Source organism: Papio anubis, chromosome 1, assembly GCF_008728515.1.
Source record: "Papio anubis isolate 15944 chromosome 1, Panubis1.0, whole genome shotgun sequence".
NCBI classification, from domain to species: Eukaryota; Metazoa; Chordata; class Mammalia; order Primates; family Cercopithecidae; genus Papio; species Papio anubis.
The window spans coordinates 101,431,507-101,458,433 of record NC_044976.1 but is presented as its reverse complement, the minus strand read 5'-3'; the positions used below and the strand labels follow the sequence as shown (position 1 = coordinate 101,458,433).

Sequence of the window (26,927 nt, the reverse complement as noted above, 5' to 3'; positions counted from 1 at the left end):
TCTGTAGTTCTAACTTTCTGTGATGTTACCGTGAATTAATGTGGTACATAAGAAAACGTTTTGGTTATTTCTTTTGCTGTGTGGAAGGTTTTTAGTTTAATTAAATCTCATTTGTCTAGTTTGGGGGTTTCTTTTGCCTGTGCTTTTGAGGTCTTAAGTCATGAATTATTTGCCTAGACCAATGTGCAGAAGAGTTTTGCCTATGTTTTATTTTAGTATTTTTATAGTTTCAGGTCTTATGTTTAAATTCTTGAATCCTTCTTCAGTTGGTTTTTGTATATGGTAAGAGATAGGAGTCTAGTTTAATTCTGCTTAAGGCAAATCAGATTTCTCAGCACCATTTATTGAAAACAGGATCTTTTCCTTTTTGTTTTTGTCAACTTTGTCAAAGATTAGTTTGCTGTAAATATGCAGTGTGATGCCTCCAGTTTTGTTCTTTTTGCTTAAGATTGCTTTGTCAATAAGGCTCTTTTTGTGAGTTCATGTGAATTTTAGGATTTTTTTCTATTTATATGAAAAATGACATGTACAATGTACATGCTCAATAGATTTATCATATTTCTAAATAAATATTTTAATATGGACATTTTACAATTGATTTCAATGCCAAAGTACTTGCTTCATTTTTAAGATATGAATATTAGCTCTTGGAAATATCACTAACATATCATTCCATTATACTGAGATAGATGAATGATACCTGTCTTTATAAATAATATAAATGCAATATTTTTCTTGTAAGATTTATCCAAAAATTCTGGAAGTATTTGCTGTTCATCTTGAGAGATGAAGTAATGTACACATCACACTACTAATAATAAACTCTTGAAAAGTACTTGATATCTCCACCATTAAGTGGGCAATTTAAGAATTTAAAATATGTGTATGTTCTCAGAGTAAGAAACTATGTACACAAAAATAGTCTCTGCCCTGAAATTGTGTTTGTATGTAATATGACACATTTACTTAAGAACAGTGGATTTGTGTCAGGAATATTGGAAATATTAGAGTTAAAAAGTAAGGGAAATATAGGCCTCACTTCTTTTTCAATTTAAAAGAACAATTACCACCTCACAATTGCGAAGACCACTAGTGTGACTAATTTTGAGTGGAAACATGGTAAATGAATGTACTGTTTTACTTAAATGATTACTTGAACAAGATGTTATATTTTTTGTGCATTTTAAAGTATGAGGCATTAGCAACAGACTTTCATAGGTAAAACCTACTAGTTAAAGAGATTTATTTATTAGTCCACTGGGCTAGAAAAAAAGCCATTCATATCTAAACAGGGAGATAATAAAGGCTATCACATTTATGTGTATACTCAAATGGAGCAGTTTTAATTAATGTCTAAGAACCTTTACATATATTATAATTATTGTCTTTCCTCTAAGTTCTTTAGATTCCTACTAAACAAATCCTATAAAATATCAACATATGTACCATCAAGTCATCTGTTAATTTGTTGTAGTTAAGAGAAATAAATTTGTATTTTAGCAAACAATTTGAAATTGTTCACTCAATAAACTTGATTGTAATTTGAATATTGACACAGTGCAAATACATAATATTTTAGGAAACATGCATGTCTGGTGATGGTTTTGTGGTAATCTGGATTAATATGCTGACTATTAACTAACCAGTGAGAACTATAGCATCAAGCCTATGTATTTCTGCCTACTTACCTGAGAAATAAAAGCACTGGAGTCACTAATAGAAAAAGTTATTTCTGTTATTAAAGTTTTTCAATGCCTTTTAAATAATATATAAAAAGGCCAATCTAAAATTATATGATAACATTTGAATTTTACAAATGTAGAATATCATGTCTGTATTCTAATACTAATTTCATCTTCTCTATATAGGGTGAACCTGGAGAAGCAGGAAACCCAGGACCTCCTGGGGAAGCAGGCGTAGGCGTAAGTACTGTGTTATTGCTAACACAGTGTATTTTTGGTATGAGAATTTCTTTTACAGCATTACAAACATGTAACTTAACTCTTAGCTGTGATTCAACTTTTTACTTTCCCTTTCCAACCCGTTAGGGATAATCACAAATATAAAACCTTGCTTAATAACTTTGGATGTCCTCTGCATATGTGGATTCATAAACAAATTGAAAAAAAGATCATATTTGCTGAAGTTAGAACATTAAAACTATGGGCTGTTTACTGTATACATTCCCTTTGATGAACTGTCCATAAAAGGAATAAGCAAAAAAGTCCTGCTGCCTTAAATAAACATGTATCAATCGTATTAGGACTATATTATTCTAATTAGCTTAAACCAGGAGTAAATTTGCCCACCAGGAAATATTTGACAATATCTGGAGACACTTTTGGTCTTCAAACGTGGAGGGTTGGTACCCAGTTAGTAAAGGCCAGGGATACCACTGGACTTCTTAAAGGGCAGAGAACAGATCTCCACAGCAAAAATTGTCTGGCCCAACATGGTGAAACCCCGTCTCTACTAAAAAGTACAAAAATTAGCTGGGCATGGTAGCACATGCCTGTAGTCCCAGCTACTAGGGAGGTTGAGGCAGGAGAATCTCTTGAACTCGGGAGGCAGAGGTTGCAGTGAGCTCAGATTGTGCCACTACACTCCAACCTGGCGACAAAGTGAGACTCTGTCTTAAAAAAAAAAAATTATCTGGCCCAATGTGCCAAGATTAATAAACTTTTATGCAAAATTTGTAAGATAACTCTTCTTTCCTTCTTTTTTTTTTTTCTTAAAAAAAAAAAAAAAAAAAAAACATTGCATAGGGTCCCAAAGGAGAAAGAGGAGAGAAAGGAGAAGCTGGTCCACCTGGAGCTGCTGGACCTCCTGGTGCCAAGGGGCCACCAGGTGATGATGGCCCTAAGGGTAACCCGGTAAGTGAGTTTAATCCCCTCTAATGTGGCATTTATGCCAAACTCACCTTGGAGCTTTTCTTAGAAAAATTAGAAATCCTGAGGCTCTGGACCGTAGTTGGTAAATCTGACTTTTCATCATTTCATATATTCATAAGCATTCTCAATTGAATTAATTCTTCAGAATATTTTTGGCGGGAGAAGAGAAATATTCTCAGCAGGTTTTGCCATGATTTTAACCTCTTAACCTCCAGAATGTCATAACTTTATAAAAATTTATTTTTCATTTATTTCTTTTTCTTTCAAAACGTCATTCTAGGGCCCTGTTGGTTTTCCTGGAGATCCTGGTCCTCCTGGGGAACCTGGCCCTGCAGTAAGTATCAGGGAAAAATTAAGAAATTATTTTGGTGGGAATGTTTCCAGTTTCTGTATTGTTAATAAAGAAAAAATCTAATTACCAAGTGAACTCCCAAAAACAGAAAGAAAAAGAAAACATAAAAAGTAATTGCAAATGCAGGAAAATCCATATAGTTGGAGACTGTTTCACCAACATTGAGTGATTAAGCTCTTCGTGCAACGTAGGTGCAACAGTTGGATTAGGTTCCTAGTCTTTGATGGGTTGTAAAAACAAATTATCTGAGTAGTATCATTATTGTTATTTCAAAGTTACAGGATCTTTGTTTTCTGTTTCTATTCTATAATATAAATCCTATTTCAAACTATACCATATTTGTTCATGGTGAAAGAATTCACTGGCATTGTATACTAATGACATCTTCTTTCTTCCTTATATAAAGAGCATGCTGGATTTTAAATTTGATATATTAATAGTAGCAGTTTTACAAAATTTTGTAGGGAGAGTGAGAGGTACCACAATCTTTTTTAAAAAGGATAAAAGAATATAGTGATTTTAGTTGTCCATCTGATAATTTTTCTCAAGGGGTGGCCTAACATACCTTTTTCCTGATAAGTAGTGTGGTTTATTGATACTGAGATACATCTTGCTTCATATTTTATTTCCTCTTATAGGGTCAAGATGGTGTTGGTGGTGACAAGGGTGAAGATGGAGATCCTGGCCAACCGGTGAGTAAATACACTATTTTTTTTTTTAAGTCTTTACATAGTTTCAAGGCATTTTAATGAGACAATCAGAAGTAATCAGCCTTTGAAAAACATAGCTCTCTGTATATGCACTTTTCTGAAAGAATTATCAAAAAAATTTTTGAATTCCAGTTAAAAGTCAATCTTACATGGAGTGTTTCTTATTTGATGTAAATTAATAAACAGTCTTTATAATGAAAAATGTAATCATATCATACTAATGATATGATTAGTATCATATATAATATCACTATATCAAATTCAGTTATCCATTGTGTTAAAAAATTAAAAACACAATAATACTAAAAGAAAAGTTATCTCATCATTAACAAAGTTATTATCCCATCATTAGCATTAATTATTTTAATTGTGAACCTAAATGAACTCTCAACATAGTATAGGCCTTTTTAAAAAAAACTTATGAATGATACACGAGGGTACTTTGGACACATATAGTTATTTAGGGTGAAAGTAAGGGAGGGCACTCACTTTAGAAATCAAAGACAATGGTCCCTCAACACAATTTTGTCTCTGGGGCCACTCCCACTAGATGCTTTGCTATCACAGATACAGGCTTATTCTGCATAGATAAGACTTGTGGGTCATATCTCAGCCTGTATATTAGTCCATTCTCATGCTCCTGTGAAGTACACAAGAATGAGTAATTTATAAAGCAGAGAGGTTTAATTGACTCACAATTCTGCATGGCTGAGAAGGCCTCAGGAAACTTACAATATGGTGGAAGGTGAAGCAAGCATGTCCTTTTTCACAAGGCAGTAGGAGAGAGGAGTGCCAAGTGAAGGGTGAAAAACCACTTATTAAACCATCAGATCTTGTGAGAACTCACTCACTATCACAAGAACACCATTTGAGTAACCACCCCCATCACTCAATTGCCTCCCACTGGGTCCCTCTCACGATACATGGGGATTATAGGAACTACAATTCAAGATGAGATTTGGGTGGGGACACAGCCAAACCATATCAACACGATATATACACCTTGGCATAGAATGTTAGTGTTGTACAAAAAGAAATTTAGAAGTCATAGTATTATGATTTCACATGTTTATGTGATATGAGCGGAATTATGAACCATATGATTATATTAATTAGCATGCCTGTTTAATGCCTGCCAGATATAAATTAGCACTTTTTAATAGGACACAGTTTTACATAAAAAGAGTTTGATTCATTTTGTTCTAACCATAAATCATTTTACCATATAAATTTACCAGCTCTAAGTATAAATATCTAGAGGAAGTTTAAGTATCTGAAATAGGGCCGAGATTTTCCAGGAAATATTGACATCTGGAAATGAAGAAAGAGGGTGGGTTTCCATCCAGATTTTGAAATTTTATATAGGCCACAAAATAATATCCAATTTTGTTAAAGGTATTTTTTCACATTTTATAGGGTCCTCCTGGTCCATCTGGTGAGGCTGGCCCACCAGGTCCTCCTGGAAAAAGAGTAAGTTTCTTTAATTCTTTATTTGAAACATATGTTCATTAGTCACCATGTATAAATTTATACAATATGCAAGCTGCAGGCAGCATGTTATAAGAATAATGAGAAATATCATAAATCCTAAAAACAATTTGTAAATGTGCCAAATAATAACTAAAATATAACATATTCTAACTATTTCACTGTCACAATAAAAATGAGAAAAACAACTTCTACTTAAGGAGTTTTCCACTCCTCTGTGCTTAGATCTCCCCTTTGTACAAATGTAGTAGATTATTATAAAAGACTTTGGTGGTATCCTGAACATTAACTCCTGTTGTAATACATGGGGATGAGCTGTCAAAAGTCCAGTGCTAGCTTAAAACATTGTAAAAACCTGAATGCATCAATGGAATGAGCTCAGGAATCAGTATATAATGTTAAATTGCTTTACAGTGTCAAACTTCTCTGACTCAGAAACAGTATTTTAATGATGTGCTATAGCACAATATAAATAAATAGATATTGCTGAAATTATTGGCCATAGTAGACCCTAGGAGGTTTACTTTCCTGTCCTTTTCTCACTGGTGCATTCTTTTCATAATAAAGCAATCTCTGCAGACTTGCCTCTTGCAGCAGCTGTTTCACTTTAGAGCGTTCTTCTGTACCTCCTTCAGTCTATTTTCAAACCGGCACATAAGTAAAATATGTGATAAACATCAAAATATATTTATCAGGCTGATTCCCCCTTCAGTAATCCAAAGTTACTGGATTACAGCAAGGCAATTAGTGCCACTGCTGTTTTCTAATGGTATCTTTAGTTTAGGGGAATTTTTGATATTGAATATCCTTACAGTAAACATAGAATGTGAATGGGTTTTACTTTTGTCTCTCAGCAATACAAATTTGAATCCATATTTACAAACATTTCTCTTTGCCAAAAATATACTTAATTTATAATAAAACTTGTCTCTGAAAACAATTTGCTCTTCATTGGCCAAGTACTATTTATTTATTTATTTATTTTTTTTTTTTACATTTTCTCTTGTTATTATTGTGTCCGCAACCCCAAAGCATGGTCTCAGTATAAGTAGATTTATCCCCCAAACAACCATGGGGCTCTTATTCTTAGAAAGTAATTAGAAAGTGTTGCATGATTTTTTGATATCCATTGCCTCTTTCTGCTTTAAGTCCAGCTGTTCATAAAACTGTGATGCATAGCTGTCTATTATACTATTTCAGACCTTTTGGAAGAATAATTATATAAAATGTCCTTGAGAATGTATTGAAATACTTCTTGAAACAACAGTAAATCATTTTTTTCTTCTTCCTTCTGGCCTCAGATGGTGGGATGCTATATAATGTGGTTGGTAGAACAATGCAGTTATAATAGCTGGCTTTCAACTGAGCTTCACCAGTTATTACCTGTATTATGTTTGGCAAATTGTGTATTCTCTGTTTCTCAGGGGACCTAACACCCACACTACGGTTGGGTTGAACATAAGATAAATCACGTAACACAATAAAAAAAATATATTCACCTCATAACTGTTGCTGTGTTACCTCTGAGTTATGGCATAGTTATTAAAAACTTCTGAGCGCAAGGATAATCGTCATACAAGTATAAAGCATGATGCTTTTGATACAGAGGAAATTAAACCTTGCTTCAAAATGTAGCAAGTAGAAAAGGAGAGACTGTATCAAAATTGATTTTGAATATTCTATTATATATTGGCAGCTTCTCAGCTCATTTTATTACTCAAGTCAAACTCTTAGCAAGTGCTATCTAGTCTAGTTTCATTTTAAAATATGTCAAAAGATTATTTATTTCTTTTTTTTATAAATTTAACTAATTACCATTTGATATTTGAGATGAATTCTCTTAATGTGGTAACAGAGTTTTAGAATGAATTCCTTTCTTTAGCCATTCAGTGGTGGGTCACATGAATTATTTATTTTGAAAACAGCTGAATATTTTTGAAAAATGTTTTAAGTAAATGATAAAATAACTTATTAAAGAGTATTAATGGAAACATAAAAAAGAGACATGTATGTGTGAACGAGTAAGTCTCATGCCCCCCTTTTAGTATAATAATATGACCCAAAACTTATATATAAATCTATAACTATCACATAAAAATATTATATGTTAAAACTATTAAGCTGTTGTATGAAAGTATTTTGATATAACAATGTTGACATTATTATAAACTTTCAAATATTTTCAGTCATATTTACTAATTTAAAAATCATGATAATATAATACAACAAATTTTTATTCTTTATTATAACATGTTTTTAAAATATATTTGTGTTTATTACTTTGGAATGGGTAATGATCGACAATTATAATTTTAGTGAATAAGTCAGACTTCTAGGAAGACCTCCCCCCAATTCTAGAATTGAGAAAATATCATAGAAAAGTCAGTACATATTCAGAGGTTTAGATTATACATTTGTTCTACAACACTGAAGTAGTTTTAAGTAAGAGAAAGTCCATGTATTTACGTTCTTATTCATTTACATCTAAGTTGGACCTCACAATTTCTAGTTAAATGAGATATAATTTTAAAACATGAATTAATTGCTGATTCTTAATTCCTGTCTCTTATAATGAAGGATGCATTTTCATATATTAGAAATAATCAGTTATAATAAAAATACAGTAGTATATTAATGGAAATGTGCAAACATATTTAGTTACTTGTTGCTTTAAGAATATGAAGCATCCTTTTTTAGTACATTTAGTGTTGCTGTAAAGGAATACTTGAGGCTGGGTAATTTATAAAGAAAAGAGGTTTATCTAGCTCACAGTTCTGCAGGCTCTACAGGAAGCGTGATGCCAACATCTGCTTCTGGTGAGGGCCTCGGGCTGCTCCCACTCATGGAAGGAGAAGCAGAGCAGGTGTGTGCTGAGATCACAAGGTGACAAAGGAAGCAAGAAGGGGCAGCAGAGGTGCCAGGCGCTTTTTAACAACCAACTCTTTCAGCAACTAACAGAGTGAGAAACCACTCACCCCCATCAAGGAAGGGTATTAATCTATTCATAAGAAATCCATTCCCATGACTCAGACACCTCCCATTGGATTCTACCACCAAGATTTGGAATCAAATTTCAACATGAGGATGGGGGGGGGAGAAATATCCAAATTATAGCAATAATCAATAATTATTTTCTCATTCAGCATTAAAGATTACATGATATTCTGAAATTATAAGCAATTGGTAAATTTTTCTTTAGATATAAATATCAAATACAATTACAAAATAGAAAAATTATGTTACTCTCATTCCTGCCAATATTTCTAACTAGACAACCTGGTTAATTCCCCTGATTAAAAGGAATAAAACAATCCTTAAAAAAATAAAATTATGGTTAAGTGGATTGATGAGTAGAAAATAAGACCCTAAGATAATTTATTTGCAAAGTTATGCTTGTTTTTTAATATAGATGTATAGGCAATGGTCCATTGAAGAAAATGCCCAGAAAAGACCCATGAGTATATGTAAACCTTATTTGTAATTGGACATTATACATCAATGGAAAGTGGATAGGCTATTGAAAAAATTCTGCTGAGAGAAGTGATTTTCTATATGCAAAAAGATTAAATATACCTCATCTAGCTCATTTCACAGAATTCAATTCCAGTTGATTTATAATCATAAATGTCAAAGGTATACTTTGAAATATTTTAGCAAAAATTATTTGAGAATAATTTTTGACATCCAGTCATAAATTCTGATCACACAGGTGTAATCAGAAAGGAATAGATTGATGTATCAAGTTGCTATTACAATTTCCTATTTACCCAAAGTACTTAGAAGACAGTGGAACAAAAAGATCTAATTAGGAGAAAATATTTCTAACATACAGGAAACATGCATAGAATAATTTGTTAGGATATCTAAGTATGTCTTACAAATTATAGTAGCAAGAAAAAACAGTAGAAAAAAATATGCCAATGGCATGAAAAAGTATTTGACACAAATACCCCCTGAAAAAAGAAAATATTTGTAGGAATTAGGAAAGTGTGTACTAGAAATTACATTGAGATACTATATCACATCCACCAATTAACAAAAATGTATTTTGACAAACCAAGTATTGGGAAGAATGTTTTCAAAAAACAGTGAAGATTATTATGCACGGCTGTTATGAGTTACTGGGTACTGCTGCTTTAGGCAAATAGTTCTACGTTACCTAATAGAATGTAACATGAACTTTTTCTGTCATCTGGTAATTCCATTTCTAAGCACATATCCTAGATGACATTTTGCTCCAAAAGACTCGAGGAATAATGTTTTGTTATCCTTGTTAATAATAACTGTAGACAAGATAAGTTAATTTAGGTATATTCATAAACTAAAATTTTGTATGGCCATAAAAGTGAATGCACTACAGATGCATGCATAACATAGATGAATGTCAAAATCTATTGTTAAATATTAAGCAGAATAAATATGTGTGTGTTTATACATATGTCTTGTGTGTGTATGTGTATATAATGTTTATGTGGAAAAGATAGATTACATTATTTCATTTATATAATATGCAACATTGTTAAGGACATGTTCAGCATTTAAACATAAGTGGTAAATATGATAAAGAAATGTAAGCCAATGATTAACAAAAATTTAGGATAGTAGTTACTTCTGTGGAATAAAAATGGATTGCAATTGTTACAAGTGGTATGTAGGAAGCTTCTAAGTTAATGATACTGTACTGTATATGTAATGCATTTTTATGTTGAAAGACTAAAATTATATAATATTGAGTCATTCTAGCATGTGCTCTATAGCATTATGAGAAAGTACATTAGTTGAGTTCCCTTTGATTTTTAAATTAACCTCATAAAAATTTTAGCACTCTTCTATCCTCTCTTTTTAAATTACAATTTATAGAAAGAGGATGAGCTATTTTAATGCATTCTCATCACTTTGTAAAAAAATTAGAAGGCTTTGTATTCATAAATTAATAATAACATGAGAACGGTGGTGACGATGCATTGCTTACAAAGCTATTCACATTCATTTTGATATAACAGAAAAATCAACCTTAGGTCAGTCCAATCGAGCAATAATATGCAGGGTTTTCTCTTTTAAAATATGGCAACAATGAATTGAAACTGAAAACCATTTAACACAATATGTTAAATTGTTTTCTATATTAGGTTTGGATAAACTGGCATGCTTAATTGCTTCTGTCTGTTTTACATAATAATCTATTTTCTTCACCAGAGTAAAATATATTTCAATGGTGTAAAAAATTACTCTTATGTCAACAATCTTATTACCAAAACTATGATTTGTTCTGGTTTAACACTAGCAATTAATGCTTGCACCATTAATGTACAGCCTACAACACTAATTAATTTAGTCAATAGCTCTACCTCAACATAAACAAATAGGTGGCTTAGCTTGAAAAAAAAAAAAAAGAAAGAAAAAGAAAAAATGGAAACACAGGTCACGTGCAGTGGCTGACACCTGTAATCCCAGCACTTTGAGAGACTTAGGCAGGAGTATTACTTAAGCCCAGGAGTTTGAGACAACATAGTGAGACCCCCGTCTTCACAAAAACTTTAAAAAATTACCCAGGTGTGGTGGCACATGCCTGTAGTTCCAGCTACTTGGGAGGCTGAGGTGGGAGGATTGGATGAGCCTGGGAGGTCCAGGCTGCAGTGAGTCATGACTGTTCTACTGTACTCCAAACTGAGCAACAGAGGGAGACTCTCTCTCAAAAAAAACAAACAAACAAAACAAAACAAAACAAAAAAAAAAAAAAAAAAAGCAAACCCAGAAATTGAAGCTGAAATTATTTACTAACATCATTTGCAACCTATAAACTGACACTCCTTTTATCTTAATTTCACTAAAAAGTAGACCAGAATGCTGTTGCATCAGAATCAGACAGAACTTGTTGCAAATTCTTGCTACCTAAAAATGTGACTTGGCATAAGTTAATTTATTTGAGTCTCAGTTTTCTCATTTATAAAGTAGGCATAGTAACTAATTTACAATACTGAAGTGAGGAGTAAATGAAATTAAGAAAATGTATATTTAAAGCACAAAGCCTAATGCCTGAATTTATCAGGATCTCAAACAGTGGATGTTATTATTAAGCATTGAATAAGGGTTTCAAATTTTAGTATTATTTATAAACTCAATAAACCTATTATTAAAAAGAATATAAAGATAAAAAGGAGTAAAATATTTTCTTCTAATGTCCTCGTTGTATACATGGAAGGACAGATCATTAGCAATAAATCCACGGTAAACTTAGTTTTGTTTATTGTTGATTTTGCTTTGGTGTTTGAGTTCAGCGGTGACCAATACAGAACTAACTGGGTGATACACATAGAAAAAGGATATGTTCTATATATATACACTTTCAAAGTATATGATATTGTAATTTTAAAGAAATTTATACTTATACTACTAATATAAATTGGTTATCCCTTGGTGCAAATTCATGTGACATATATGTTAAAGTATTTCCTATGATAACAATTACCAAAAATAGAAGCATTTAAATTCATGACAACTGCATATATTTTTTAATAAAATGTTTTTGTCAAACAGTAGATATTTAAGACTGGTTTAAGAAAAAATAAAGTTATTAAACTATGAGTCAACCGAGTAAGAGGTATTTGGTTATGCCCATGATCCCAGCACTTTGAGAGACTGAGGCAAGAGGATCACTTGAGTTCAGGAGTAGGAGACCAGCCTGGGCAACATGGTGAAACCCTATCTCTACAATAAAATACAGAAATTAGCCAGGTATGATGGCATGAGCCTGTAGTCCCAGCTACTCAGAGGCTGAGGTGGGAGGATAGCTTGAGCCCAGGAGTTTGAGGCTGCAGTGAGCCGAGATCACTCCACTGCTCTTCAACCTGAGCAACTGAGTGAGACACTGTGTCAAAAAGAGGAAAACACTACATAAGTGAGATCACTCTGTTTATACACTGTACATATGTGAGGTCACTTTGTCTATACCACGGGTGAACACAAAGCATCTAATAATAGAGGGATATAATGCAGAGTGAATTCTATGAATTGAAACTGATTTGAGAATACTGTCACCACAAACCTTTGGGTTCAGTCAGCAGACAGCAATATCTGATGCAGCAATCAATTTAATACCACTTTTGTGAAAATAGCAAGAACATATTTCTATGCAGTAGGATAATATCTGTTCAACAGGCTCGTGGTTTGGCTGAATACAGAATTGCCGTACAATCTGTGTCCCTTTAGTCCATCTAGAAATGTTAATCTTAAATTAGCTTTGTGTATATTTTGTGGAAATTAACATTTCTCAAATCCTTACTTTCCCACTGTGGAAACAATAACAAAAGTCACATTTTTTTCCATAATATCTTATGTCAGAAGTAGCAATGACAAGAAATGTGTTCAAAAGTATTACCACTTTTTTTCTGTGATTGAATCTTACGCATGAATGATAATAAAACTTCCTAACAGAATATTGATCACAATGTTGCAAGTGGCAGTGATACTGAGAAAGAAAATTCTAATGGTTATTAAACAAATAGGAGAATTACATTATCATTCGTAGTACATGTACTTTCTGTCATTCATTTGTAATACTTGAGAATGAATGTATATTTCCTTAAGGAACTGGAAGATTTGTACAGCTTGTTTCAATAAGCCATGGACTTCTAATACTAAATTTATCATTTTAACTAGTCCCATGTCCTTTTACTGAAAAAAAAAATCTAGAGCTGACTAAAATAATTTAAGCATTATAACCTCAAAATGCACATATTAAATGGAATTCAGCTCATATTGCCAAAGGGAAGTTCACAATAAAAAATTAAAATGGTAACTCTTGTTATTAATTGGTTATAATGACAGATGAGGTTTTAACTTACTATGCACACACAAACTATATATATATGTGTGTGTGTACCTTGTATATGCATGTACCATGTGTGTATGTGTATATATATGCACACGTATATGAAGTATTATAATATATATAGAATTAATTCAAATTTCAAATTCAGACTTTTTTTTTTACAAAATCCTTGAAAAATTCTTATATAAATGTATAGGTAGAAAGTACATTGTAATAATAAAATAAATTGTAAATCCACTTAAAATTTCTGTGTGGTACAAAACTGTGCCTTCCAAGTAAGGTCATTATGAAAAAAAGGTCTGCATTTAATTTGGGAACCACTGCTTCTAGGAGATTCATAATTCCCTTCTAGGAGATTCATAGTTCAAGAGGAGTATTAAAGGTTCTGAAAATTTTGAATCAAATGTATTTATTTTTAAACTATTTTAAATATTAATGTTTTTAATATTTTTGGGAAAATTGTTCTAATTTTTTAATGTGGGAAACAAAAATTCTTGTTCATTTAACATGTTCAAAAATGTTTGTTTATTCAAATAGCTAATTTTATACTAAACTTGGCAGTTTATTTGCTAATATTAAAAAATCAAGATCTCCATATACCAAGTCTCTGCCTTTCTCCAATTCTCTTTTTTCCTCCCTAACTCTCAAGTCACCACATAGTCATGCACCCTAATATTCTGCCTCATAGCAAGACAAATGCATAAATGCTTAGCTGCTAGCCTAAGTGAACTCTTAGCAGGTCCGTAAAGAGTATCGTGTACTTTCCATTCTTACTCCTTTGAGCATGCATGTGAGTGATCAGAAGGTAAAGAAAGTGTTAGAAGAAGCCATCCCTCTCTCATCTACCCATCCTGTAAGATTCAGATCAGAGACCAGGTTTTTAGGAAAATCCTCTATACTGCCAAACTGGATCATTGTACCTATTTCATACACTGATCTCATCTTTGTTTATTTTACAGTGTTCTATTTGTTAATCTTTGTATCTGTGTTTGTAACTAAATTCTGAGAATTCCTTACAGATTTGATTTTACTTGTTATTTATATGCATAGCACATTCTGGAATATAAGCGCTATTTAAATGTTTGTGACATGAGTGGAAAAATTATTAAATTACAGAATCATACTGTAAAACTTGAATAGTGGAAAGAAGATTATATTAGATGCTTTATGTGAAGAATCGTTCTCATGAGTAGAAAAATCTGTTATAACAATAACCACTGGTGGAGATTAACTAGACCCTATTTTAGTGTGTTATGTTTTTATGAGGTATTTTTCAATAAGAACACTCATTACTTCATGAAAGTACAGCAAGAGCTCACCAGATTAAGTTTCTGCCCCTTCGTTTATGCAAACATATGAGGAATAAATTATTGGGACAAGAATTTGCCCATAGGCATTGTCTTTGTTTTGTACTACTATAACGGAATAATACAGACTCTGTAATGTATAATAAGCACAGATTTATTGGCTGAAGGATGGGACGTCCAAGATTGAGTGGCCACGTTTTGCAAGGGCCTTGTTGTAGTGTGATGCCATGGCATGGTGGAAGGACAAAGAGCAGACAAGAAAGAGCAAGACATCAAAATCACAGCCTCAGCCTTTTTTTTTTTTTTTTGAAATGGAGTTTTGCTTTTGTTTCCCCGGCTGGAGCGCAATGGTGCGATCTCGGCTCACTGCAACTTCTACCTCCTGGGTTCAAGCGATTCTTCTGCCTCAGCCTCCCGAGTAGCTGGGATTACAGGCACCTACCACCATGCCCAGCTAATTTTTTTGTATTTTTAGTAGAGACGGGGTTTCACTATGTTGGTCCACCTAGTCTCAAGCTCCTGACCTCAGGCGATCCGCCCGCCTTGATCTCCCAAAGTGCTGGGATTACAGGCATGAGCTGCTGTGCCTGGCTGCCTCAGCCTTTTTATATTTATTACTAATCAGTTCATGAGCCCTCATGACCTAAACACCTCCTATTAGGTCCCACTTCTCAACACTGTGTTGAGGATTAAGTTTTTAGCCTATGCTTTTTGGGGAACACATGAGTTTTTCTCTAAAGGATACTTACTACTTTCTCAGGAAAGTATATCTGCTTTCATCCTCATTTTTCTTAATTTTGTTGTCATCTGGAAAAAATATAAGGAATAAATAAAATTGAGAAAAATGAGAAAAAGAACAGAACAAAGTCATTTAATAAAAAAAAAATTACTATGAGAGATATTTGTTCACAGAGGGAAGAAATTATGTAGGGAAGAGAAGCCCTTTATTTTAATCACGATTTAGTTGCTGTGTTTTCGTTTAGTTATGATGAAATTCTCTAGGCTCTTCTAATTCTGATTTTCTTTCTCCTTTCACATAAAGGTGATATTTTCCTTCTAATTTTAGACAATAGATGGCTTGCTTTTTAAAAAGCCATGCATTGATAAGTCTTTTCTACTATAAGCTTCATGTTTGTAAATGCAATCTTTTGAGGTTAAGCCCACATATCATTATGCTACTAGTCTAAGAAAAAACTATCATTGAATAAGGAAAAGCTATTATTTCATTGGATAGCATCATGTCTATTTCCAAAATAATAGTCATTATTATTGTTGTATCTACTTTGCATGTTATTATTTTAAATATCACACCAAAATAATTTCTGACTCAACATTTTAACAATAGAACAAATTTGAAATTCATGGTTCAATACAGAATTCCTTTTGCATAAATACGAAATTTGAAAGATGTTCTTTGAAGTTTTAATGTATATATTATTATTAGCATGTTGATTCCACCTCAAGATATTACCCATAGAATTTATACATTTCTTATCTTTGGGTTGAGGTGCATTGAATGTCTAATAATAGATAAAGTTATAGGAATGATATTGAGAAAATAATTACTAATGATGTCATCATTGACTCTTTCTGAGATAAAATGAGTTCATGGAATTCCATGGAGTTCATGGAATCGATGAAGTGCTTGATATTCATTTTATTCGTCTTTACTTTTTGTATATATTCATGGGGTACAAGTGTAATTTTGCTATACTGTTATTGCATTGTGATGAAGCCTGAGCCTTCAGTGCATCCAACACTGAAGCAATGCATGTTGTACCCTTCAAGCAACCTGTCATCATCCACCGCTATTGATATACAGTTTAAAATACGATATAAAAGGCTGGGATATAGTCACCATTAGAATATTAATATGGCATCCTCCTGTCTCGCCTTATTCTCACCAATTAACACCACCATGACTACTCTCTGCAACCACCACCCCAATCTCAGTTAATGATTTTGAGCACAATTTATTATGAAAATTAAAGTAAATTAATGGAAAAATAACAGAGTCTTAGGGGAAAAAATGAAAAGCAGTTTATTGGAGATCGTTAAGTTTCTTTTTCAGTCGTTCTGTACTCATACTTTTGGATGACATCTGAAGTGTAATTTTTTTTCAATTTTACTTCCAATATTAGGATTTACAAAGTGATATTCACTTTCATTTTACCTATTTATGTGAATTGCATAGTTCTCAAAAATGAAAATACTGTGTCTGTTGACCATCATAATTTAAAATATTGTGTTTCTTTAGTTGTTATGTGATCCTGTAAGAATGCATGAACATATACATATTCTAAGATTAAGAAAGGGGCCATTCTTAAAACACGTATGAGAATACAAATAGAATACAAATAGATACATTAAATTAATTTCTAATAATAAACATAAATGATATATCAGTATTTAACACATTCAGGGTGTTGATTTTAATTTATCAGCAGTTCTTTAAAAAATTTATTTTTACTGCTTTCTTATATTGATGTGAAGTGATTATCTGTAGTATACTTAATCTGTGCTGTTTTTCAGTATTTTAAGACGAAGTTTGTACATAAAATGGGTTTTGATTTTCATTATTATGTTTTAAACCAAATAGTGATAGAAAACTGTAATTTATTCATCTGTTACAAATTAAACTTTAGTGTTTGTAAACAAGTGCTCATTAACTTTGCTTTTATATGTGATACATACTTTACATTAAACCTTATATCTATAGGGTCCTCCTGGAGCTGCAGGTGCAGAGGGAAGACAAGGTGAAAAAGGCGCAAAGGTAAAAAAATAATAATAATATATACATATATATAATATATACATATATATAATATATATTATATATAATAGGCATTATATTTGAAAATTTGATGCATAAACTGATCAACTTTTTTTCAGTACATTTAGTAAAATGATAAAAGTCTTTTCTCATCATTAATGTGCTCCCATATTTTATTCCCTAACAGGGAGAAGCAGGTGCCGAAGGTCCTCCTGGAAAAACCGGCCCAGTCGGTCCTCAGGGACCTGCAGGAAAGCCTGGTCCAGAAGGTCTTCGGGGCATCCCTGGCCCTGTGGTGAGCATCTGTGTTAAAAATATGCTTTTTTGAAAATAACATTTTTATTTTAAAATAATTGTGAATGAAGGTGCTTATCTTAGCATTAGTCCATAAGTTATCATGTGGATAATTTTGCGGGAATTCTATACATATAATGTAAAAAAGTCAGATACTATATATTTAAGTATATCACTTATTTAATAAGTTCATGGTGAAACACTAACTTATAAAGAGAAAATAGAAAACTAAATTTTAAAATTTCAATGATTTGAAATGTTTATATATACACCTATATATATATTTGTGTGTATGTGAATATAGACATATATGCATAGTAAAGGAACAAAATTATTTATAATATTTGTAGATGTCTTCCATATGGCAGAAATTATGGGTGATATTTGCTTTGTTTTCTTCTCATATTTCTAAAATTTTAAAGAAAGAAATAAATATGTATTCTTTTATTAATTTTAAAAATCAATCATTTTTATTTTCTCTAGGGAGAACAAGGTCTCCCTGGAGCTGCAGGCCAAGATGGACCACCTGGTCCTATGGTGAGTAAGGTCTTTTCAGTCATTCAAATAGTGAGAATTTCTAAAACAAAACTGTCTATTAGCTAGAATTTTTGACACTTTAGCTTATAAATAGGTTTGTATTTTTTCTAATATTCCAAGAAGTATATTATTTTGTCTCAGAGGAAAGTAATCCTAACTGATAGGTAGATGGAAAATACACCACTTGATCAGAAGATTTGTTTCTTTCTTATGCACGTTGGATGAAAAAAAAATATTTCCACTCTGAATGAAATGCCACTAATGATCCAGCCAGTGCTTTTCCTAGTCTGGATAGTTCCCTAAAACACTTGCAGTTACACTTATTTTCCTGGCATTTAACTTTAAAAAGTATGCTGGCACCAGTATACAGTGATTCTTTGACAAAATAAGTTGTTCTCTTCGTGAGTCATACAGGCTGAAATATAAAACAATAAATCTCAGTGAATAAAAGATATGGCTACTGTAACAGTGAAGCTTGGTCACTATCATTAAGTCTGTGTGCAGACAACATGCTTGAGAAATGCAATAAAGAATTTTGTTGACTAGGATATTATTCATAGATGGAGTTTATTATAGGATCCAAAGCTATTCTTGATACAAATGTGGGCAGAAAGTGAGAATAAAAGACTTGCCCTTTAAAATAATTCCTTACTAGGTGACTTATTTGCTTTACATATAGATTTCTTATGGTAGAGATTTTTGAGTGTCATTATCCAGTAATAGTTAAGTGTGAAGTGATTAATCAAAATGGCAAATGATACATATAGCACTCTGTAAGTGTGATGAGTATTAATTTAGTCAAGTCCTTCTATATATTTTAAAATGTATTCAAATGCCTCTTATCATAAATATATTAATTATCTCAGAGATAGAAACATACGCACAAAGCCATCACAACTGGGATTCAAAATTCATTCAGGAAGAATTTTGGTTATTCCTTTCAACAAAGATGCCACAGCAATTTCCTCTAGCATACCTACCAAATATTTCATAAGTTTAAAGGGATTATTTAAACTTTCACTGAAGAATTTAAAGATCATTTATTTAGTAATTAGATAAAAGTTATCAAATTTTGGTAGATTTCAAGCAGGAGATGATCAGTGCTGCCCATTACCTCCAGCTTAGGAAAAGGGCACTGATTGAAGCAGGATCAGCTCCACATCTGTATCATTACTTAGGAATATTCTCCTTAGATATGATAAACTCATAACTGCCCAGAGTCAGAGCCTGGAAGGAAAAAAATGCCTTGCCTTAATGTCACTCTAAAATTTGCCAGGGATTTTTTTTCTTGTTATTTCAGATTTTCCAGTAAATATTTTGACCTTTCTGCAGATGAAATAAAAAGCACCATGCTGGAGATTTCCTTCAGCTAATATTAAAAATAAAACCTTCTGACATACCACCTGATTCGGCATACAAACTTTTGCATTTTTGACTCTTAAATAAATGTGAGTTTACAGTGCAAGAGGACAGAATAATTTCCAAATCCTTTAGGTAAAGCGGAATGATAAGCATCAGAAGTGGGCTGCATGGGCACATTCCATTCTGACTGCTTGTTTTATGGAGAGTACTTACGATGTGAATATAATGTGTAGTTTTTTCTCGTAGCTTTAGTTAGTCTTGATGTGTGATATCTAATCTCAATGAAAATGCTACTTACTCTTCATGAGGTGAGGATGGGCAGAGAAATCATCTTCAAAATGCCGTTTATGGCAATTCAATGAGCCTTTCAACTCAACTAAGATCTATTTTAGTAGGTAATTTTAAAATCAGAATGAGAAGTAGCTTATTATGGTTACTAGTTAAGGTTATCGACTCTAGAGCCAAACTCTCGGGTTCAGAAACAAGCACTACCACTTACTTGGTGGATGACTTTAGGAACATTATTATTTTTTTTTTTTTTAGCTTTAAGTTCTTCTCATATATATATATATAATTATATATATTATTCATTTATATATATAAATATATAATATATGTAAACATATATTTAAATATATATTATATATTTATATATTCTTCATCTATATATTCCCATTTATAAAATGGGAATATTGCTAGCCTCTATCCGATGATATTTCTAAAGTTTAAATGAGTTAAATTGGGATATGGATATCTTCTACCCCATGGGGTTCTTAGGTTAATTAAATGAATTGCTTGTAAATCACTTTTATATCACCAATTAGCACGAGTAGCACCAAATCAAGAATCACTAAATGAATGAAATAATGATATAATGATTAATGAAATAATGAAATAATGATAAATATTTTGAAAAACAATCAATTTTATATTCTTAGTGGAAAGTAACTAAATTCGACCTCATTCATGATGTGTATCATCAATAAACCTTATGCAAAAGTTGTTGACTATTAAAGCAAATGGAAGAGATCAAATACAATTATAGTTATACAAAAATACCTTGTATTTTTGTACAAAAGTTAGAGTGTTAACATATTAAGTACTATGATAGACTCAAGCAGAGGATACTAGATATACACAGAGTCGGACCACTTAAATGTCATTTCCTCTAGGGACCCTTCCCTGTTTAGAAACATGATGTGATTATTAAAGAAGGAACAGAGAGGTTTAAGTGTGGATAACACAGTGGCTGTGAGACTAACAGAGATTTGGAAATTCATAGAGGTTTCTATTAATCTCTGAATTAATCTGTGTGAAAGCTATAATAATAATACTTTCTCCATGATGATTTTTTTCCTCATTATAACATATATTCACATCCATATCCAAATCTACACAGGCTTCAATTTGCTTATCTCTGGATTTCCACAAGTACCTATTGGGTCTCTTTTCCCCTTCTAGAAGCTGCCTGTAACTACCTACTGTATTGTTTCTACTGGTGAGATAAAGCTACCAAGACATTCCCCTTTTCCCCAACTTTTAAATACAACTTAGCTGTTCAGTAAGTACAACTTACCTACTTTCATCTCTCCAGATTGGCAGCTGCCTATTTAGACAATTGAAATAGCTAACAGAGCATCCATTACCCACATAGATAAGTTTAACAATTTTATAGGAAGTTTCTGGATATGAAATTCTTTGGAATAGAGTACAACAAACTAATTTTTTAGACTCTTAAAATGATTTCTGCTTGGTGTCTGCCCACACTATGCTATCAGCTCTCCTAGAGTCAGATATGATATAGTATTTATTTTTTACTTTAAAAAGTACATATTTCACATGGTAAAAAACTTGTTTATGAACATGAATTCAACAGATTTACATTTGTATATGTGTATAGGCATACACACACACACACACACACAACAAATGTGTACTTAGATCACCGTATGGAATTGAAGTTTGACAAATAGCACAGATGGGCTGGGCATGGTGGCTCACGCCTGTAATTCCAGCTACTTGGGAGGCTGAGGTGGGAGAATAGCTTGAACCCGGGAGGTGGAGGTTGCAGTGAGCCAAGATCATATCATTGCACTCCAGCAAACAAAAAAGATAAATAGCACATATGGAAGCTAATCAAAAGCTAAGGATGGTGATGAGCCTATATAAAGAATTCTATTCGAGTTTATTTTTTTAAGTGGAACTCTGTTAGAGTCAGTATAATTATATTAGGGTTTCTTAAAGGATTTTTCAAAATTTCAATAGAATTTTGTATTGGTTGAATTATACTGCTATTTTAGTAGTCAACCAACATTAAATGGGAATAAGACTGAATGTTTCATTTATTTATTTAGTTAGTTAGTTAGTTATTTTATTGAGACAGAGTCTCACTCTGTCACTGGGGCTGGAGTGCCATGGCACATTCACGAGTCACTACAACCTTGGTCTAGGCTTAGGTGATCCTCCCACCTCAGCCTCCTGATTAGCTGGGACTACAGGCTTGTGCCACTACACCAGGCTAATTTTTGGCATTTTTAGTACAAATAGGTTTTTAACAGTTGCCCAGGCTGGTCTTGAACTCCTTTGCTCAAGTGATCCATGCCCCTCTTGTCTCCCAAAGTGCGGGATTACAGGCTTGAGCCACCACGCCTCACCAATTGAGTGTTTTAAAGAGAAGAATGATGATGTCTAAATTCTACCCTCTGATACAAAGTCAAAATTGAAATAATTTAGTTACTTTAAAAATTAAAATGTATTTGATTTTTTGAAGTCAGAATTAACATCTGTCTTAGTTTTAAGCTTTTATTTTATTTTATTTCATACTCTCTTAAGATTCTATTTGTTTTAATGCAGCTGAAAAATTATTTAGCATTTATGTTCAAACAAGATTATTTAGTATTATCACACATTTCTGCTTTTGATAATAAAATGATAAATATCTGATAGCATTATTTTTTAAACAATAAAAACTTAAAAGATAGGATAGGATACTGAATTAGAGTTTATTTCTTTAATGCTACATTTAAGTTATCTGTAGACAAGGGTGATATGGGTAGCATTCCATAATGATTAAAAAGGTTTAAACAAAGCATTTGGTTTTCACCAGATTAAATATTATTCCACAATTTCGTCTTTTAAATAAAGTGTAGGATCTGCAGTTTCTTTAAATTTCAATGAAGTAGAGTTTTGAAATGCAGATCAAAGCAAATATTCCAGAAAGCATAATACTGCAGGGGAAAATGTTTGCTTGTGTATTCTAGACACTTAAGAATGTATCATCCCTGTTTTCCTTTTCACTTTATTACTTATGAATTATGTATTTCCCTGGGGGTTTTCAATTTACAATATCCGAAAGAGAAAAATAGAAAATATGTATAGTCAGAATAACATTTTTATATGCAGAGTTGATGTTTTTGATCTGTTTCAGGTTCAGAGGGTTATTTATAACTGCTCTCAATATCATACCAATTTCTGTTTCCAGCTGATGAGAATAAAAACTGATTTTATTTGGCAAATTCATCTTTAGATGTAGTTTGTAATGTTATGAGAGATTATTAGCTTAGAGAAATTAGTACTCATTTTCTCTAACTTCTTCATGAATAATATTTATGGAAAAGATTTTTAATGCATTGAAAACACAAATAATGTCTAATATATTTTTCATTAAGCTTGAGCAATTAGAATCACTAGTAGTTCTTTTTTTGCCATTTTAGTTTTTTCTATTAGAATGGGATGAAAAAGTTGATAGGTATTTATCTGTAGCATATCTAAAACTAATGATAATAATTCAAATTTGTATTATGCTTCACTGTTTATACAGTTTTTACTGTGGCAAGCAAAGCACCAGATAATGGGGAGATCACTATTACTCACAAGTGAATTTGCTAGTTTCCTTGTGATCTTTTTGTCTGAGATTTACCAGGGCGGGATGATTGTTTATTCTTATATAAAAGAGAATGTAACTAAACTCATATAAATTTGACTCTGAGGATTAGTATTTTTCTCCTTATTAGAAGATTATTATTAAGTATATCCACACTTAAAACTGCATATGCTTGTTTGAAAATAACTTTTGTCTGTTGTTAATTGAATAATATAGGGAAATTGTCCATTTTAATACGTAGAGAATTAACTGAATTTGAAAACATAAATATATCTTTTTTTTTTTTTTTTTGAGACGGAGTCTTGCTCTGTCGCCCAGGCTGGGGTGCAGTGGCCGGATCTCAGCTCACTGCAAGCTCCGCCTCCCGGGTTTACACCATTCTCCTGCCTCAGCCTCCCGAATAGCTGGGACTACAGGCGCCCGCCAACCCGCCCGGCTAGTTTTTTTGTATTTTTTAGTAGAGACGGGGTTTCACTGTGTTAGCCAGGATGGTCTCGATCTCCTGACCTTGTGATCCGCCCGTCTCGGCCTCCCAAAGTGCTGGGATTACGGGCTTGAGCCACCGCGCCCGGCCGAAAACATAAATATATCTAATAATAGTCCAAAATACCATTGTTACACAAGCGCTAATTTATATTAACACTATTCTTGCCCTTTCCTGATGTTCACAGTTTCAGTTTGAGAAGCAGGCTTCAGAAACGAAGGAATAGGGAGGCCCATCCTGATTCATGTAGCAGCTCTATGAGACAGGACTTGTAGTCCCCAGCTTGTAGATGAGAATACTGAAGCTCTATTTGTCCAATTAATTTAAGTAGCTAAGAAGAGAGTTTGGTTTCTATGCCAGACCTATCCTATTCTGAACCCATACTTTTCCTAGTGCATCACACTGCTTGGATCAGATCCATAGTTCTTAATGCTTTAAATTCACAAAAATTATGGACCAGGATATAATGTGCTTTTTTACACTGAAGAAATAGAGTGTTTCCAGATAGAGGAAAATATTACTCATGGTAGCCTTGTAGAAGATACAGTAGTGGTGACCCATGATGTACGCTGGTAAAAAGTTAAAACAATTTGCTGCCATAGAGCCATGATAAAAATTATTACTGAAATTATAATCGAGAAAATTCAATTCTATCAAAACAATTCTAATTCATAGAGAAACCGTATGAACAGTTTGCTTTTGTTGCTGGGTGCCTTACTTGTGGCAAGCAGTAGTGACATAATCGTGGCCCTAATTTCACGAGTCACATATAAATCGTTTTTTTAGCCTCAGTTTCACTTCCAACAGCATCTGTTGCCTGCGTAGTTTCACTTGTATACTTTCACAACAAGGACTGTATTTTGTGTTGTCTTCAAAATTGTAGTACAACAATTTGGTTTGTTAGTGTGGTTTGTAAACACAATTTGTTTACTTTTTCTAGCAACAGCGTGTTCTCTGTCATCCATGCTGGAGTGCAGTGGTGTGATCATAGCTCACTGAAGACTCAAACTCATGGGTTCAAGTGACCCTCCTGCCTTAGCCTCTCAATTAGCTAGGACAGCAGGTGTACACCACCAATTCTAGTTTTTGCTTTTTTTTTTTTTGGAGACAAAATGTCTCGCTATGTTACCCAGGCTGGTTGCAAACTCCTAGGTTCAAGCGATCCTCCCACCTCAGGCTCTCAAACTGCTAGGATTACAGGTGTAAGCCATTGTGCCTGGGCTAGAGTACAACAATTTGTAGATAAAGCAGTTTGTTCGAAAATCATCAGTATGAAGAATTTTTTGGTTGGGAGGCAGGACAAAGAGTTAGTTGCTAAAGTCATGCCATAATTTTCATAGAAATATAAGTCAAAAAGATAAATGTCTTAGTCTGGGACTATTTAAAAAGTTAAATTATTGAAATAGAAGTATATTTATATAAAAAATAAATTTCTTTATTAATTTCATAAATCATTTAGATATGAGGTACAATTTAGAAATTGCAGCTGAAAGTACCATCTTGATGTAGTTTGTAACGTTGTATAGTTTAACTTAGAGAAATTAATAGTCATGGTCTCTAACTTCTTCATGAGTAATATACATGCAATATTTTATTGGAATTATTAAGTGTTCTTAGTATATGTCTCTCTCCAGTAATCACAGTGAAAGACATCTAATTTCAAGAGAACAAAGAATAAGAATTGAGATCAGAATTCAGAAAATTGGCCATGGTCTAGAAGAATTACAGAGTTCCATGTTTTAATTTAGTGTATATAGGAATTATCTTCTTATTCTATAGAATATTATTAGGCAACCATTCTAACATATACAAATAGAGGTTATTACTTAAATACAAACCAAACAGTGTATTAAAATTTTGTCTAATTTTTTTCCTGTGGTGATCAAAGATCTATTGACTGTCAAAAGTTTATTGAGTTTTTCAAAAATTGTACTAAAAATATTATAACCTTTTAAATTTGTGTAACATAAAAATGTTTGACTGACTGGATATATAATTTGGAAATCCCTTCTGAAACTAGTGTACTTAAAAACTGACACTTTCTTCTTAACTGAAAACCCATATAACCATGTTCTATTTCTAACTTCACATTCATTTAATCAAAATTATGAATATTATGGTTACAAATTAAACCATAGCATTTTAAATATGTAAATTTACTTAGAAGCCTTAAAAATAAAGCAACATTAATCATTATTATTTTCAACTCCGTCTTTTCAAAACCAAACTAGGTCTGTGACTAGTCATAGGATTCTTTAATTCATACCTATTCTATTTTATTTTTATTTATTTATTTTTTTTATTATTTAGGGACCTCCTGGCTTACCTGGTCTCAAAGGTGACCCTGGCTCCAAGGGTGAAAAGGTGAGAATGAAAGAATGTGTTATTGATAAAAGAATATGCTTTTATATACTAATAGCCTTGCTTTTGCAGATTAAAATCATTTAAAAAAAATGTCAACCAATATCTTCATCATTCTAACCCTGAAAAAAGCTTCAATCCTTAGTTTCCCAGATGTATTTAGAGGGGAGAAAATATGCAAATAGTGAAAAATGTGCCAGAATTCAGTGCTATATCTTCTCAAGATTCCATTATAGCAACCATATGGAGAAAGCATATGGTTATACTAAAATAACTATTCAGAAAATAAACAGGCTGAATAACAAAATATCTATTTTTATGTTTTTAAATGTGAAAATAAAAATTTTAAACTAGAAATATCTTTCAAATACTAATTTGCTCTCCTATAATTTATGCTGAGTTGCACCAAGTACTTAGAGAAATGAGCCTTTTTAAAAATGGTATTATTATTGTTTGGATTATTTTTAAATCTTCAAATGCCTTTTAAAGACTGCAGAGTCTCTGAAGAATAGAAATTATTTCATATTAAATGAGATACTTATTAAAATAATGAGTTTTCTGTTATTTATTCAACTAAAATTATAGATGGTCATTTTTGGTTGAGAGATTCCTCAAATGGAGTACTTAAAATGATATTTTTAGAAAGCATTTTGT

At 32.3% G+C, this 26,927-nt stretch overlaps 1 protein-coding gene across 2 annotated transcripts in view; it reads left to right on the top strand.

Moving 5' to 3' along the window:
• The window catches only part of COL11A1 (collagen type XI alpha 1 chain), a 218,411-nt gene that overhangs the window by 178,144 nt on the left and 13,340 nt on the right, over positions 1-26,927 (top strand). For both annotated transcript variants that reach the window (XM_031651327.1, XM_031651330.1), the window contains 9 exons: positions 1,869-1,922; positions 2,766-2,873; positions 3,172-3,225; positions 3,882-3,935; positions 5,370-5,423; positions 17,299-17,352; positions 17,540-17,647; positions 18,130-18,183; positions 26,223-26,276. In XM_031651327.1, coding sequence (XP_031507187.1) covers positions 1,869-1,922; positions 2,766-2,873; positions 3,172-3,225; positions 3,882-3,935; positions 5,370-5,423; positions 17,299-17,352; positions 17,540-17,647; positions 18,130-18,183; positions 26,223-26,276 — 594 coding nt within the window. The remainder of the gene's footprint in view (positions 1-1,868; positions 1,923-2,765; positions 2,874-3,171; positions 3,226-3,881; positions 3,936-5,369; positions 5,424-17,298; positions 17,353-17,539; positions 17,648-18,129; positions 18,184-26,222; positions 26,277-26,927) is intronic.